Source organism: Triplophysa rosa, linkage group LG5, assembly GCF_024868665.1.
Source record: "Triplophysa rosa linkage group LG5, Trosa_1v2, whole genome shotgun sequence".
NCBI lineage: Eukaryota > Metazoa > Chordata > Actinopteri > Cypriniformes > Nemacheilidae > Triplophysa > Triplophysa rosa.
The window spans coordinates 26591710-26609289 of record NC_079894.1 but is presented as its reverse complement, the minus strand read 5'-3'; the positions used below and the strand labels follow the sequence as shown (position 1 = coordinate 26609289).

Here is a 17580-nt window from a genome sequence, read left to right as displayed (position 1 = left end):
AAGACTTCAGTGGCTGGTGTGGATGTTGATATTACCTGTTTGTTGGTTATGAGAGGTACGTGGTCACATAACACAAAGAAGAATTTATACATGCCTGGTCCAGAGAGTGAAATTTAGCAGTGGGACCACATGCTTCCATTACGGTGCATTTTTAAGCAAAAAAACGAACAAATAGTTTGATAAAAAAAAACTTAGCACAAATTTTTAAAGTATATTAAATACAACACAAATGGAACAAAGACTGCAGTGCTAATGTAATGCTCTACAAATGGAGCGACAGCTACACAGAAAAAAACGTTTACATTTTAGAAAAATATAGTTTAAATTAGTAATAACAAATTTTTTTATTGAAGTATGATAGTTTAAATAAAAGTAATCAAATAAGTAATAAACAAAATGCATTTTGTGCGTTCAACTCGTTCTCGCGGTACTTTGATGTCATTGCGCAGCCCCGCTCGAGTTTGAAGGCGTGGTTTACGTCGTCACGTGATGTGATTGACAGCAAAGCCAAATTTCTCCAGTCAGTTTCCGTTAGATTCGGGGTAGAGATGATTCGCGTTTGTGTTTTACAGATGAAACTTTGTTGAATAAGAATGGACAGAAGAAGATCGGATAGTGTTTAAATAATATTCATCTGCCTCATAGAGCTCTAAAATGGCCATACGGGAATTAAAAGTTTGTCTTCTAGGGGTGAGTGTCTATAGCAAATCCAATCTGTTATCTGTTACAGCTCTCAAATCCAGGGGCACTACAAATGCATGGACAGATAGTGTGCGAATAGTGTACAGATAGTGTGCAACCGTTAACTTATATCTCCGCTCGCTTTTTATATTCAGAGTGTAGGGAAATGTTTTAGTGTCACAAAGTTCCGCTTTTAATGACGTGAACACTGTGCCGTATTAAACAAAAAACTAATGTCGTGTATTTGTGAGGAGATATTTGACGAGTGAGCTAAAGATGGAAATGTTTTCGCATAAATTCATTCTTTAGGAATGTTTGCGGCTATGACGTAGTCGCCGGCTGGATGCTGGCCGTGTTCGTAATGGAACACGGGCGTACTGCGTACTAACTAGCGTACTGCATACTTACATCTTATTTAGCCAATGTTTACTGTATAATTTAATTTATTAATCAAATGTAGCGTTTCTAAACATCTCTAATATTTAATATCAGTCTTATATTTTCACCCAAAATAGTAAACAGAATTCTTGAGCCAGTTGAACGTTTCAAAGTGGATTTTATAATGTATACATTTTTGTTTCATGTTTACGATAATTACAGGATACAGGTGTTGGAAAATCAAGTATTGTTTGTCGGTTTGTTCAAGATCACTTTGATCACAACATCAGTCCAACTATAGGGTAGGTATATCTATTTACCAACTAAATGTTTGAAGTTGATATTTTCCTTCATATAATTTTTTTATTTTGCATGTTATTCAGATCAGACACGTTTGCACTGTAGACTGAAGTATGTGAAGTATGATCTGTCTCTTCAGTGGAAGAATGTGTGTAGCTCCTTTATAAGTCAAAACCCCCATCCCAAAGTTGACTTTTTTAAAGCTTCTGACTCATATTTTTTTTTAGCTCTCAGTTTGTTTACATCAGCATGTTGTCTTTTTCTTCTGCAATTCGTCATTAGAAGGAAAATGAATTTTAGCTTTTTCTAGCTGAAACATTTTCTGGTGTTTTTGTTGCGTATTGCATATTGTGCATATTTTACTCATAACTACTAATTGATGACATTATTTCTTTGAATTATTCTGACTGTATGTCACATATATTATCAGCCACTTACGACAATGAGTTATTCCTAGGTTACTCACACAACCTTAACTGTGACGTTTAGAAACTTGACAGTATGTTTGGAAAAAAAATGAAATTGGGATTATTTTTCCAATTTTGTTGGTGAATAAAAATGACACACATTTCATCTTCTTGTGTACGTATGTATGTCTAGTCATATAACAGGTATGAATATAATATTCATGAAAGGTAGGATATAAACACAGAGTCATTCTAAATGATGTAGTCTGACACTGAATTGTAACTTCAGTGTTTCTGTTTGTTTTCAGTGCTTCATTTTTAACCAAGACCGTCCCATGCGGGAATGAACTTCACAAGTTTCTGATCTGGGACACAGCCGGGCAGGAACGAGTGAGAACTATATTTTATCTAGTGTGAATCGTAGACTTTAAAGTTAGTGTGAATATTTATCAGAAGAAAATCTCTGAATATTGAGAAATGTCTCAGTGGTTTTGTGTTCATACAATGGAAGTCAATGAGGTTCAATGTTGTTTGGTTACCAACGTTCTTCAAAATATCTTTGTGTTCAGGTAGGGTTGTACCAGCCATTCGTAAGTTCCTTCTTAAATGAGACGTAAAGTCCACACTAGAGGCTTAGTAACTACTAGCTAGTTTGTAACTAACTCTGTACATTATTCGGTTGCACCGAATTTGGTCTTAAGGCAGAACGTAGCTAGTAGTTCGTAAGCTTTCTGTAAAGTAATGTGAAGTCGCATCCGCATAATATGACGTTTACCTTCAACAGTCCAATAGCAGCCTTTAAATTCGTGAGAAAAAGTGTTGTGAATTTCAAAACGTTCTTAATGTAAACTTATTTAACCTCACATAATAACGGTAAAATATGTTTTTATCGAATATAATACTACCTAATCGTTAATAACAAAATAGGTATTTTATTAAATATTTATATTAATATTAATATTAAATATGAATAACATTAAAAAACAAATGCTGATTAAAAATAATATAACATTAAAAATCATATTAAATGACATGTAATACAGGTGATTTCAGTTTACTGCAAACTTCCAATGAAATAAAAAGATGACTTTATATTGACATGCTCAACACAGGCAGATGGATGCACACATGGATGCGCGCTAGTTCTGGTTCTTGTTAGAAACGCTAATAAAGTAATGTCATCAGATAATGTTCTCTGTTTTAAAGGTACGTGACTGTAAATGTCAGCATTATAATATATGAAGTCTCTGTTTCTTTTCCACAGTTCCATTCATTGGCTCCCATGTATTACAGAGGCTCTGCAGCAGCTGTCATTGTGTATGATATCACTAAGCTGGTGAGTTTCACTACAGGAGACTTTTGTATAAGTTTGTGTTAAATTTCTCCTGAGGGAACGACGCTGAAAATGTCACATGCATCTCCTCTGAAGTTTCAGAAACATCTCAACAATGTCTGAAATTGTGCTCAGATTTACCAAAATTCCAAAGATCAATTGTTTATGGCTTATTTTACTAGACACATCTGAGACCGAGTTTTATGCTTAAATACTTTAAGACTCTTGAAAAATGCAACCTTAAACTCAACTCAACTTTATTTATATAGCGCTTTTACAATTTTCATTGTTACAAAGCAGCTGTGCATGAGACATATTGACTATAAGCAAAATAATTAAAGTTGTACCTGCAGAAACAAGAAAAGGTTGAAAACACAGAAGACAGACATACCCACATATAAAACACTCCACACACACAATATGCACACGTACTAACACACATAGACATAGAGACACACACACACACACACGGATGCGCACGCACACACACACAACACACACACACACACACACACACACACACGTACGTACACAGACAAGTACGCACACACACACGCTCAGTGAGAGCACACATTTAGGATAAAGGAGAGAGAAGCACAGGTCAAATATAACAGACTATAAATTCCTATATGCAATATTAATTAAGTAAAACTTTAAAATTCTAAAGCAGCCCCCCCGGTCAGGCAGATAGTGCAAAAACAGTATGCAAACGGTGGCGAGGAACCCAAAACTCTAATCGAGAAAAAAAACCTCAGGAGAACCCAGGCCCAACCAGGGGATTCCAGTTCCCCTCTGGCAAAAGCTGCTGCCTCTGCACAAGCTCCAGAGACTTGCACAACAAGGCTAAATAAAATAAATAAACTTAATAATAAAATAAATTATAGTTTAAGATTATCATTAATAATCTAATAGCATTTGAAATTTTGTGGTGAAGACATGTCAAGAGACCGCGTCCTTCTTTATCCAGCTCTATCATCTCAGCTCTTGTCAGGTCCCCACTTCCCATTCTCCGCTCTACCATCAGGTCAGGCCATGAACTGCATCCTGCTCGCTGTGGTAACCTTGGAACAATGAGACAAGACTGGCTGAGAGTAGAGTACTGTTCTGTACTCTTTGATGCAACAAGTACATCAGTGTGTTTTTGGTTCCGGTTGATCTAACTAATGCAGCCTAAACCCTCAGAAGATTTATATTATGGAAGAGTAGTGTATGCAAGATTAAAAAGATGCGTCTTTAGTCTAGATTTAAACTGACAGAGTGTGTCTGCCTCCCGGACAGTGCAGGGAAGACTATTCCAAAGTTTAGGCGCTAGATAGGAAAAGGATCTACCACCTGCACTTGATTTTGAAATTCTAGGTATTACCAACTGACAGGACGCCTGAGAGCGTAATGCACGTGAAGGACTGTAATACAAAAGGAGTTCATTCAAGTACTGAGGAGCTAAACCATGTAAGGCTTTATAGGTAATAAGCAAGATTTTAAAGTTAACGCGATGCTTTATAGGTAACCAGTGCAAGGTTGACAGAACCGGGCTAATATGTTCATACTTTTTTGTACGTGTAAGAACTCGAGCTGCCGCGTTTTGGACCAATTGGAGTTTTTGTAATAAGCCTGCAGGGCAACCACCTAACAGTGCATTACAGTAGTCTAGTCTTGATGTCATGAATGCATGAATTAACTTCTCTGCATCTGACATTGACAGCATATGACGTAGTTTAGATATATTCTTAAAATGGAAAAACGCAATTTTACAGGTGTTGGCGACGTGGCTCTCAAATGACAGATTACTATCGAATAGAACGCCAAGATTCTTTGCTGACGACGAGGGTTTTATGGAACATCCGTCAATAGTTAAACAGTATTCTTGGTTGTTACTTATAGCAGTTTTCGGTCCAATAAGTAACACTTCCGTTTTGTCCGAGTTCAGTAATAAAAAGTTGTTACTCATCCAGTTTTTTATATCGACTATGCATTCCATTATTCATGGAACTGCTGTGTTTCATGAGGCTTCGAGGAAATATAAAGTTGAGTATCATCAGCATAACAGTGAAAGCTAACTCCGTGTCGCTTTATTATATCTCCTAGAGGTAGCATGTATAATGCGAAGAGCAGAGGCCCTAAGACTGAGCCCTGTGGTACACCGTACTGGACTTGCGATTTGCGTGACACCTCATTGTTTATTGCTACAAATTGAAAACGGTCGGATAAATAAGATTTAAACCATTTCAAAGCTATTCCCTTAATGCCGACATAATTTTCGAGTCTATGTAGGAGTGTGCTGTGGTCAATGGTTTCGAATGCAGCACTAAGGTCTAGCAGCACCAATAACGAGATACAACCTCGTCAGACGCCAATAGCAGATCATTTGTAACTCTGATCAAAGCAGTCTCTGTACTGTGACATGCTCTAAATCCAGACTGGAATTCTTCATTGATGTCATTCCTTTGGAGGAAGGAGCATAATTGAGTTGAAACTACTTTTTCCAGAACTTTAGATATGAAAGGTAGATTCGATATAGGCCTGTAGTTCCTTAGTTCTCTAGGGTCGAGTTGGGGTTTTTTGACAAGGGGCCTTATAACAGCCACCTTATATGCTTTAGGCACATGTCCTAATGTCAGAGATGAGTTAATAATACCAAGAAGAGGATCTATAATTTCTGGGAGCATCTCTTTCAGTAGATTTGTAGGTATAGGGTCTAGTATGCATGTTGTTGATTTAGATGATCTAATAATTTTAGACAGCTCATCTTGATCTACGGTATAAAATAATTGCATTTTCTCCTTAAGGGCGCTGTAGTTAGTTTGTTCAGCGGGTTTCACTTCTGATTGCATTGTTATAATTTTTTCTCTAATATCTTGGATTTTATATGTGAAGTAGTTCATAAATTCATCACTGCTATGCTGATATACAGGATCAGAAGTCACTGACGATTTATTTTTTGTTAATTTAGCCACCGTGTTAAATAAAAACCTAGGGTTGTGCTGGTTTTCTTCTATTAGTGATGAAAAGTAGGCGGATCTAGAAGTTATTAGGGCTTTCCTGTATTTTCGAATACTATCCTTCCATGCTGTACGAAATACCTCTAATTTAGTTTTCTTAAAGTTGCGCTCCATTTTTCGGGCCGCTTTCTTTAGAGCCTGAGTGTGTTCATTATACCACGGTGTGGGGCTGCCATTTTTAATCTTCTTTAAACGTAGTGGAGCAACTTTGTCTAGCGTTACCGAGAAGGTGGAATTAAAATTTTCAGTGGTAATGTCAAGATCTTCAACGTTATTTCTCATGATTTGAGACAATTCGGGCAGATTATCGAGAAACGCATCTTTGGTAGTTGAAGTTATTGTTCTACCATATTTGTAACAATGAGTTTTATTTGCAGCCGTAGGCCAGTGAAGCAAACATAATACCAGATAATGATCCGAAATGTCTTCACTCTGCTGAAGGATTTTAACGTCGTCCACATTTATACCGTAAGACAGTATTAAATCTAAAGTATGATTACGAAGGTGAGTGGGTCCTGACACATGTTGACTAATGCCCATGGAGTTAAGAGTGTCTTTGAAAGCCATTCCTAAGGCATCTGTAACGTTATCTACGTGGATGTTAAAGTCACCAACGACAAGGAGTCTATCTGCGGCCAGTACTAGTTCTGATAAGAACCCACCAAATTCTTTAATAAAATCTGTGTGGTGCCCTGGAGGCCTATATACAATAGCTAGAATCAATTTAAAAAGAGTTTTATCTTTAGTATTAGGTGTTGAAACATGAAGAACCATGACTTCAAAAGAATTATATTTAGAGTTCGACTTCTGGGAAATGCTAAGAGAGTTATTGTAAAGTGCTGCGACACCTCCCCCTCTGCCTTTTAGACGAGGCTCGTGTTTATAATAATAATCTTGGGGGACAGATTCATTTAAAGCAATATAATCATCTGGTTTTAGCCATGTTTCTGTCAAACAGAGCATGTCTATTTTATGATCTGTTATCATATCGTTAACAAAAAGTGCTTTATTAGAGAGAGATCTAATATTTAGCAATCCGAGTCGTAACAGTTGATTATCTGTATTTTGTTCATGTTTAGTTTGTTTAACGTTTATTAAATTACTTTCAAGAGGTTTACGCATTATTTTATGTTTGCTAATCCGGGGGACAGACACAGTCTCTATTTTGTGATGTTTGGGAGAACGGATTACTACATGTTGTACATTTTGTGTATTCTGCGACGTGGACGGCAAGCAGACAGTTGGTTAAGCCATTCTGTCTGCTCTCTGACCTGGGCCCCAGCGAGTCAAGTTTTTAAACCCCAATAGCATAATAAGACTCATTCACTGGATGGTAGATGGATGGCGCCGCGGATAACGTCTACTAAAGGTGTCCTGTAAAACTTACAGATTTATACCATTTGGGTGTAACTAGACTTACAGCATAATTAGTGTATGCTAATTTAATTACTCTCTGACCAAGTAACAGTAAAGGGATTACTCATTTTGTAAGTTTAATTACAGTTAGCTTCTGATGTAATTAAATAAATACTTTGTAGTAATATCATGTTAGTGCAAAGTGGAATTGACAATTCACACGAATTCCAAAGTCTACTTTACACATTATCCCAGGTGCTTTGACACTTTGCGTTCCAATATTTATGTAAATTGGATTAAGTGTCGTAAACATTTAATTTTAGTACTTGATCTCAATTAAACTTATGGAGTGGTAATGTAGTCTCAGTGCTCTTGGATACTGAAATCATCCGAACCTTATAAGTAGTTGCCAGGTGCCCACACTTAAAGGAAAACTACTTAAGAAGGACGTTCCACTTTATTAAGCAGGCCAAGGTTTCAGCAATATGGGAAAGAAAAAGGATCTGTCTGCTGCCGAAAAGCGTCAAATAGTGCAATGTCTTGGACAAGGTATGAAAACATTAGATATTTCACGAAAACTTAAGCGAGATCATCGTACTGTGAAGAGATTGTGGCTGATTCAGAGCACAGAAGGGTTCGTGCAGATAAAGGCAGAATGAGGAAGGTTTCTTCCAGACAAATTCATCGGATTAAGAGAGCAGCTGCAAAAATGCCATTGCAAAGCAGCAAACAGGTATTTGAAGCTGCTGGTGCCTCGGGAGTCCCGAAAACCTCAAGGTGTAGGATCCTCCAGATGCTTGCAGTTGTGCATAAACCTACTATTCGGCCACCCCTAACCAATGCTCACAAGCAGAAACGTTGCAGTGGGCCCACACATACATGAAGACTAATTTTCAAACAGTCTTGTTTACTGATGAGTGCCGTGCAACCCTGGATGGTCCAGATGGATGGAGTAGTGGATGGTTGGTGGATGGCCACCATGTCCCAACAAGGCTGCGACGTCAGCAAGGAGGTGGCGGAGTCATGTTTTGGGCTGGAATCATGGGGAGACAGCTGGTGGGCCCCTTTAGGGTCCCTGAAGGTGTGAAAATGAACTCTGCAAGGTATGTAGAGTTTCTGACTGAGCACTTTCTTCCATGGTACAAAAAGAAGAACCATGCCTTCCGTAGCAAAATCATCTTCATGCATGACAATGCACCATCTCATGCTGCAAAGAATACCTCTGTGTCATTGGCTGCTATGGGCATAAAAGGAGAGAAACTCATGGTGTGGCCACCATCCTCCCCTGACCTCAACCCTATTGAGAACCTTTGGAGCATCCTCAAGCGAAAGATCTATGATGGTGGGAGGCAGTTAGCATCAAAACAGCAGCTCTGGGAGGCTATTCTGACATCCTGCAAAGAAATTCAATCAGAAACTATCCAAAAACTCACAAGTTCAATGGATGCAAGAATTGTGAAGGTGATATCAAAGAAGGGGTCCTATGTTAACATGTAACTTGCCCTGTTAGGATGTTTTTGATTGAAATAGCTTTTGATTTCAGTAAATATGACCTCCTAATGCTGCAAATTCAACAAATGACCATTTTCAGTTTTTTACAACCTATGAAATGTTTTCAAACTCTGTTGTGCATAATAATTTGGAACAGTGCATTTTGAGTTTTTCATTTTTTAAATAAATACTGTTGTCAGTGGGAGGTTTGTTCAATAAAATTCCAAATGTACCCTAACTGTTGATTACTTGAAAATTATACTGACTGTCATTTGCATCGACAAATTAGGAAAACCAGAGAAAGATATCATTTGCATAATAATTTGGAACGCAGTGTAAGATGAGATAAATAATCACAGCCTATAGCACTATTTTGTGCCTGGTTAAACCAGATTGCAGGTAGAAAAAGATGCAGACACCACAGTGAGCGTTTAAAAGCTTGTTTGTTTGCTCTCCAAAAAAAAGAGAATTTATATCTTCACTTGTTTGTTCATGTTTAATCACTCATATCTGTTTTTAACAAAGATTTCACATCCGGATTGAAAAAAAACATTATCAACGTTTCTCCTGGGTAGTATGGATATAAAGTAGCCCAGATTTCTTCAATCATCCCAACAACAAGCTACAGTTAACACCAGATGGCTAGAGTTGGTTTATCATTGACACTGTGGGGAGAGTTGATGAAAGGGTTGCCAGACCTTGCAAAATTCCTTCTCTTGAGTGACATAAAAAAAGCAGAACGTATGTAATACTCAGAGGTGGGTAGAGTAGCCAAAATCTTTACTCAAGTAAAAGTACAAGTAACTAGAGAAATTGTTACTCAAGTAAAAATAAAAGTCACTATTTTAAAAATTACTTGAGTAAAAGTAAAAAACTATGCAATGAAAAAACTACTCAAGTAGCTAGTTACTTAGTTACTTTGTATCTGATTATATAGACCTACTACATAAAATTAATATTAACGCCAATATTTTAATATTGTATTTTAATCACTATTTTTAATTATCATAAGCAGATATCTTTGCAATATACAAACAGAGACTAAAGAATAAACATACAAAGAGACAACCATTTCTGTAAATTTCATCTACAGTAGTCCTGATGTCAATGTAGTTTACACAACTTATTTAGAATAATAGACCATGTCAAACTAAAGCATGAACTAAACTCAGAGCATTTCCTAAGATGATCTAGAACATCTGCAGTGCTCTCTTAAATGAAATACACATTTTTGAACAAAGCTCATGTTTTCTCGTGTTGTGTCACGTGTGTGTTGTGAAACGCTCTTACTTGTAAACAAACAGTAAACAGTGAACCACACGCCCATCAACACGTTTTCTTCCTTCTGTTCTTCAAATGTATATTTCTGCAAGCCCACGTCTCTGTCTGACAGGTAACGCGCATGTTGCGGTGTCTGACGAACAGGTCGCGGGTGCACGCATATGGCGGGCATTTATCATTGCTAGCAAACAATATGACACATTTGCAGTTTTGATTGTATATATATAGATTAATATCCACTTCATCCAACGCTCTTTGTGTTCTGCGTGTTCTTAAATTTCGCGCTACGAGGAGTGAGTAATCCTGCTTCAGATGAATCAGATCGTGCTGCGAATGAACAAATCATTTGAACTGATTCATTAGCCTATTCAAATGGTTTTGCCCATTGTTCAATTAATGCTTTCAAAGGAATCGACTCAAACGAATCGATCACTCGGGAATGCCCGTAAAAAGAGACGACAACCTTGAAATAAACAACGCGTTTTAAAAAGCATATTTTAAAATGAAGGAACGAAGGAACGTCACGCAATGTAAGTTATGTAACGAAGTAAAAGTACAGATTTTCTATTAGAAATTTACTCAAGTAAGAGTAAAAGTACACACTTTTAATTTTACTTAAAAAGTACATATTTTCCAAAATGTTTCTCAAGTAACTGTAACGACGTAAATGTAGCGCGTTACTACCCACCTCTGATTTCAAGTAAATCTCAAGTACATTTATGCGATATGAATAATCTACAGTATGATTCAGCCAAAGAGTCTGGTTAGGAAATCATATACCTCATGCACAAAGATAAAATCAAATTTTTGGAAAGCATCACAGTTGAAGTCCCTTGAAGTGTACATCTATTGAAACAATGGCTATGGCTAAATCTAATATTACTGTTACTCTTCTTGTTCACTGTTTCTCTCCGATCTTCCGCAGGTCGACAGATTCCACCATTGGAAGGCACGGATGCTGAAAGTAACGAATCTTTCAAACTGACACGACAAACTCCTCCTTCCACCAAACGCTGCTGTTAAACACCCGTCACTCCCGCAGTTACGCCACAAACACTCCGTCCCACTAACTGCAGCAGTGCACATGCTAGTGCCTTACTATAGTGTACTACATAGTGTACTACTGTAAACATGCTTCCTGCGCGTTTATAGACAATGAGGAATTCGACGATATTACTTTGCCTTGTCATTTACAGCACAATATCTGTCCATTGCACAAATATTAGGTTGAAATATCACTTTGAAAAAACAATTTGGATATGGTCTAATGAAGATGAACGGATTAGTTTTATACATTTGTATTGAAACCATTTTTCATATATTTTCTAAGAATGTACACAAGCTCAAGTGCCTTATGGCATTAGTTTGCTATTTTTTTACATGTTCTAATGCAAAACTTTTATTTTTTGTTTATAACTAACTTGAATTTATTTGATCACTTTAAATTCCCATCATGTGTTCGTTGATGTTTATACGTAATATAGGTACAGGCAGAATAAAATAACTGGTGAACGGCACAGAAACAGTTAAAAAACATCTGATTTATTACTGAACTTCGTAACGTGTGTGAACGTTTTTAGGCTATGTTATATTATAAATGTAGTTAAATATATCAGAAACATCAGGCAAAATAATAATGCAAAACACCTTTTTAAGTGACAGTTCCTTTGACCTTCCCTTCCTTTAAGGAGAGAGAAATGTGGAAATATGCCACCAGAGGGCAGAATTTACTGTGAAAGGAATGATTCCGTTAAAAAAGTCCCAGGGTCTCTGGTTATAGCTTAATTGGAAAAGCGAGTTAGTAAAGTTTGAGTAAAAGTCTGTCACTTACAGTACAATCGTTTCAAAGTCACTAATTTAAGCATTTATTTAGAGTACACACAAGTACAAGATTTGTAAGGGTACATTAAACTCTTAAAACAAAATAAGTTTTTCTTAAAAATGACCTCACATACTCCTAGATCAGTTCTCCGTTGTCATGCCCTGTTGCTGGCGCCTCATTTCGCCACCTGAGGGCGCTATGCTACTCTGTACTGCCTGTGTTTTTGTAAGGACTCCGGTTCCCATCATGCTTTGTCTCGTTATCGTGTATATGTCTCACCTATGTCTAATTACCTGTTTGTACTTTCATCTGTGTATATATAGCCCTGGGGCATGTTCAAACTCAAACCGGTGCGCAACATTTTGCTACGGTTTCCGGGTTGAACGACATGTTTCCTGGAAACGGTTTGCAACAGGGTTTGAGATACATTTTCTCTTGTTTGGTGGGTGTGTCAAGAATTTCAGCCCAATCAGCAGCAACATGTGTATAACCCACGTGGTGTTAAAGCGACAGCTCGCGCAATGGGAAGTAAAGTTGTTTACAATGTGTCTGCTGCAGCTCGGTATGCGCAACAATTGAAGATATTAGAAGAGATGTATTTTACAATATTAAACACGCATTTATATCGATTTCATCAGTCTCCGAAATTCTTCAAAAAGAACTCAAAGAATGGCCTTCTCAGCTGCCATAGTTAAACTCTTGCGTCATCACAACAGGGTGTTCAATCGCACCACCGTTTATGTTTAAAAAACGTTTTGCCACGTTTTGTCGGGGCTGAACGCAGCCCTGGTGTTAAGTTGTCTGTTGTGAGTCGTTGTTGTATGTGCTCCCTCGTGTTTCTCGGGCCATTGAGCCACCTTTATGTGTCTTTTTGATAAAATATTTTACTGCACGTGGATCCGCTCCGCGACATCTGTCTATCAGAAATCTAGTATATCTAATGCTGTTATTTGTTTAGATCGTTGCAAAAAAAATCTTGTTTAACTTCTTCGTTGTTTGTACAATGTCAAATTAATTATAATGTATCCTGTATCTGGATAATGTCATGTGATGTCAAGCGTTTTTCATTACACATTTTGGTCGTTCCTTGTATTTGTATTGTTTAAACATATCTTTCGTCAGTTAACTTAAACTGCTCTTGTGTGATGTGGTGATAATGGTATGAAGCACAGTTTGTACCGGATGTCATTAATAAACCATGCGTGCATTATGTGCACATTTTCACCTGTATGGTATTTCCTGTTTTTTCCCCACTGTAATTTATTTAATTTTTCTGATATATTGTTCCAAAAGGAGGAAAAGCAAACCATAGTTCCCTTTCTGTCGGTCTCTCGACGTTGTGTCGAACCGACAGATGGGGTGCGTCCCTGAGAACCAATCGTTTCTGACTACTTAGAAAAGGCCAATGAAAATTGGCAAATGAAATTTGCATGCCGGACTCCGCCCCGGACATCCGGGTATAAAAGGGAGACGGCGTGCATCATTCATTCACCTTTTGTTCTTCGGAGCCTTCGGTTATGAAGATCTTCTCTTGCTGCTTAGCAAAAGCTCTACATTGCCGGTTCTACAACGTGGTGCAGCGGACTGTCCCTTCCTGCAGCGACTTCCCCTGGGCGTCTCGGCGGTTCCAGAGGTGTTCGAGCCTGCAGACGGTGACTCACTGTCTGCATTCTAAAAGAGCTAATTTCTCCAGCGTGGCATGTCCCGCTGTTCTCTTGGGTGCGGTGTCCTCATCGAGGATGGGGACAAGCACGATGTCTGTGTCAGGTGTTTGGGGGTCCAACACGCTGAGACAGCCTTCGTGGACTCATCTTGCCCGCACTGCGGGCAGATGGTCATAGAGACGTTGCGGTCACGGGTGGCTGTTTTCTCCCGAGAATCAGCCACCACCTCGCATGCTTCCCGGGCTGTGACGAGGATGGCTAAGGCCATTCCGTTCGCCAAGGCGAGCGGCGAGGGTGATATGGGGATTTCTGCGAGCGCTAATCCGTCAGCCAAGTGCTCGCGGACCGCTCGCACCCCGTCTCGCTCGCCTCATTGTTCCCCAGCTGGCAGTGCAACACCGTCAGCGTAGTCCTTCACGCAGTCGGACACGATGCGTGATGAGGATGAGATGTCCATCACAGCATCGGAGAGCGAATTGCTGGCATCCGATCCCGACGACTCTCTGCAGCTCCCCCCTAGGGGGGTACGAGCTCAGGAGGAGGCGGATGTCGAGATGTCGGCCATGCTTTCCCAGGCCGCCGTGTGCATTGGGTTAGAGTGTACTCCGGTGCCTCTCCCCCAGCGCTCACGGTTGGATACGTGGTTCTTGGGCTCTGAGCGCGACTCCAAGCCGCGCCCAACCCCTGTTCCATTTTTCCCGGAGGTGCATGAGGAACTGGCGAAGATGTGGAACGCCCCCTTTTCGGCGCGTACACGTCAAACTGGTTCCGTCGCTCTCTCTTCCCTCGATGGTGGGGCGGCTAGGGGTTACGTCGACGTGCCCCACTGCCGCGGGCCAAGCTGCCTCCTCTCTCCACGCCATGGCCATCCTGCATGTCCATCAGGCCAAGGCGTTGAAGGAGATCCATGAGGGTAAGACCGACCCGGGGTTAATGCAGGAACTCCGCACTGCCACCGACCTCGCTCTAAGGGCGACCGCGCGGGCCCTGGGTCGGGCGATGTCCACCATGGTGGTCCAGGAGAGGCATCTCTGGCTCAACCTTGCGCAGATGAGCGACGCCGAGAAAGTCCGCTTTCTCGACGCACCCATTGCGCAGGGTGGGCTGTTTGGTGACTCTGTCGAGGACTTCGCTCAGCAGTTCTCGACGGTGAAGAAGCAGACGGAGGCGATTAGCCATATTCTTCCCCGCCGGGACTCGGCCGCCCGTAGGCCTTCGAGTTCCCGTGCGGCCTCTGCTTCCCAGCAGCCCCGGCCCCCTTCGAAGCCAGCTCCGGTTCCAGCGCTCCCTACCCAGGCGGCACTCCGGATGAGGGCGTTGAAGGGGAGACCACCACCCCTTCAACAACCTTCAAGGAAGAAGCGTTCCTGACGGGAAGACCCCAGGGAGGTTAATACCATCGGGCCCGTATCCAGCCATGACATCGTTGGACGGTCGATCCGGGACGGTTCCTGCCCCGTTCCTACATCAGCTAGGCTGGAGGGGACCTAGCGCCCACTTTTTCACAAAAAGAGTTTCCTATCACCCTGGGTGTTCTTCACAGCCGCTCTCACCCTCTGTCAGACGGTGTTCGGCCACTCGACGTTGCGTCTTGGCGAGGCGCAACATCGAATGTATTTTGCAGCCCTCAGCACTCTCAAATCGACGGTGCGGGGACCTGCATCGCCAGGCAGGCAAACCAGCAGAGCCAGTCTTCTTCCCGGGGGCTCCCCGGCGAGAGACCTGCACTGCCAGCCATCGAACCACCCCCCGGGGGGTCGATGAAGCAGATCGTTCCCTTAGTCCCCCTGTCACGGTCCGTGGGAGCTTGGCTCGAGCTTCCCACACCGTCACGGTGGCTGAGAAGGACGATCCGTCTCGGCTACGCGATCCAGGTTGCCAGAAACCCACCCAAGTTTTGGAGCATCCTCGTCACCTCGGTCAGAGGCCGGGATGCTCCCGTACTACGGAGCGAGGTCGCCACCCTTCTGGCGAAGGGTACGATCGAGTCCGTCCCCTTAGCCGAGATGTCCAAGGGGTTTTACAGCCCTTACTTCATCGTCCCCCAAAAAAGCGGGGGGGTGCGCCCCATCCTAGAGCTGCATACCCTGAACAGACACCTGCACAAGCTGCCGTTCAGGATGCTCACGCAGAAGCGCATCCTGGCATCCGTCAGATGTCAGGATTGGTTCATGGCAATCGACCTGAAGGACGCTTACTTTCATGTCTCGATTCTCCCTCGTCATCGCCCGTTCCTACGGTTCGCTTTCGAGGGTCGGGCATATCAGTACAGAGTCCTCCCCTTCGGTCTGTCTCTGTCTCCACGAGTCTTTACGAAGATCGTGGAGGCCGCCCTCTCTCCCCTCAGGGAGAGAGGTGTGCGGGTACTCAACTATCTCGACGACTGGCTTATCTTGGCTCACTCGCGAGATCTGTTGTGTGCACACAGGGACCTAGTGCTCCGGCACCTAGATCGATTGGGACTACAGGTCAACTGAGAGAAGAGCATGCTCTCCCCTGTGCAGAGCATCCTCTATCTTGGTATGGAACTCAACTCTGTCACCATGACAGCGCGACTGTCCGCAGTACGCGCCCAGTCGGTGTTGAACTGCCTGGATCATTTCACGCAGTCGGCGGTTCCCCTGAAACTATTTCAGAGGCTCCTGGGACACATGGCATCCTCGGCGGCGGTGATACCCCTCGGGTTGATGCACATGAGGCCGCTTCAACACTGGCTCCTGAGTCTAGTTCCTTGGGGAGCGTGGCACACCGGCAGCAGGCAGATGGTGATTTCGCCTCTCTGCTGACGCACACTAACCCCGTGGTCTTCCATGGCCTTCCTTCGGGCAGGGGTACCCCTAGGGCAGGTTACGAGGCATGTCGTGGTGACAACAGACGCCTCCCTGCATGGTTGGGGTGCAGTGTGCAACGGGCACGCAGTGTCAGGGCTTTGGACGGGCCCCCGCCTGCGCTGGCATATCAATTGCCTAGAGTTGTGGCAGGGCAAGCACGTGCTGGTCCGGTCAGACAGCACTACTGCAGTAGCGTCATGGTGGCGTTCGCTCACTGCAGTTAACACGACTTGCCCGACGCCTCCGGTGGAGTCAGCAGGTGATCCGCTCCCTGCGTACCACGTATATCCCAGGCGACCTGAACCAGACAGCCGACGCGCTCTCTCGTCAGTCTCTAGCTACCATTTCTCAGGCTAGGGCACCTGCCACTAGGCGACTGTACGCCTACAAGTGGCGCCTCTTCTCGACCTGGTGTGCTTCTCGAGGAGAAGACCCACAGAGTTGTGCGATCGGGTCCGTGCTGTCCTTCCTACAAGAGAGACTCGAGACTAACCTCTCCCCCTCCACACTGAAAGTGTATGTAGCCGCCATTGCTGCTCATCACAACTCAGTTGCTGGGAAGTCTCTAGGGCAGCACAACCTGGTCATTAGATTCCTAAGGGGTGCGAGGAGGCGTAACCCACCTCGTCCGCACTCCATACCCTCTTGGGACCTGGATGTAGCCCTGTCAGGTCTTGCCAGGCCCTCCTTCGAGCCCCTAGGAGATGCCTCTCTTCCTCATCTTACGATGAAGACGGTTCTCCTTTTGGCGCTCGCCTCCATCAAGAGGGTAGGGGATCTACAGGCTTTCTCCGTGTCCCCTGACTGCCTAGAATTCGGACCCAGGGATTCTCATGTTATCCTGAGACCTCGGCCCGGCTACTTGCCCAAGGTTCCCACCGCTCCCTTTCGGGACCAGGTGGTGAACTTACAGGCACTCCCCACTGGGGAGGAAGACCCAACCCCGTCCGTGTTGTGTCCAGTACGCGCGCTGCGCCTCTACTTAGACCGCACACAGAGTTTCAGGAGCTCGGATCAGCTCTTTGTCTGTTTCGGAG

The 17580-nt window shown here is 42.5% G+C and overlaps 1 protein-coding gene across 1 annotated transcript; it reads left to right on the top strand.

Annotated features, from left to right (window-relative positions):
• Positions 1–507: 507 nt before the first annotated feature.
• On the top strand, positions 508–13426 carry rab31 (RAB31, member RAS oncogene family). Its single transcript, XM_057334690.1, has 5 exons — positions 508–690; positions 1282–1361; positions 2075–2156; positions 3031–3133; positions 11152–13426. Exons 1-5 carry the CDS (start codon positions 655–657, stop codon positions 11247–11249), a joined length of 399 nt encoding a protein of 132 aa, XP_057190673.1. The 5' UTR covers positions 508–654; the 3' UTR covers positions 11250–13426.
• The last annotated feature ends 4154 nt before the right edge of the window (positions 13427–17580 follow it).

Coding starts and splice junctions, on each gene's coding strand:
- rab31 (XM_057334690.1), top strand. CDS start 655: ATGGCCATACGGGAATTAAAAGTTTGTCTTCTAGGG. Junction 691..1,281: donor TAAAAGTTTGTCTTCTAGGG/GTGAGTGTCTAT, acceptor CGATAATTACAG/GATACAGGTGTTGGAAAATC. Junction 3,134..11,151: donor TACAGGAGACTTTTGTATAA/GTTTGTGTTAAA, acceptor GATCTTCCGCAG/GTCGACAGATTCCACCATTG.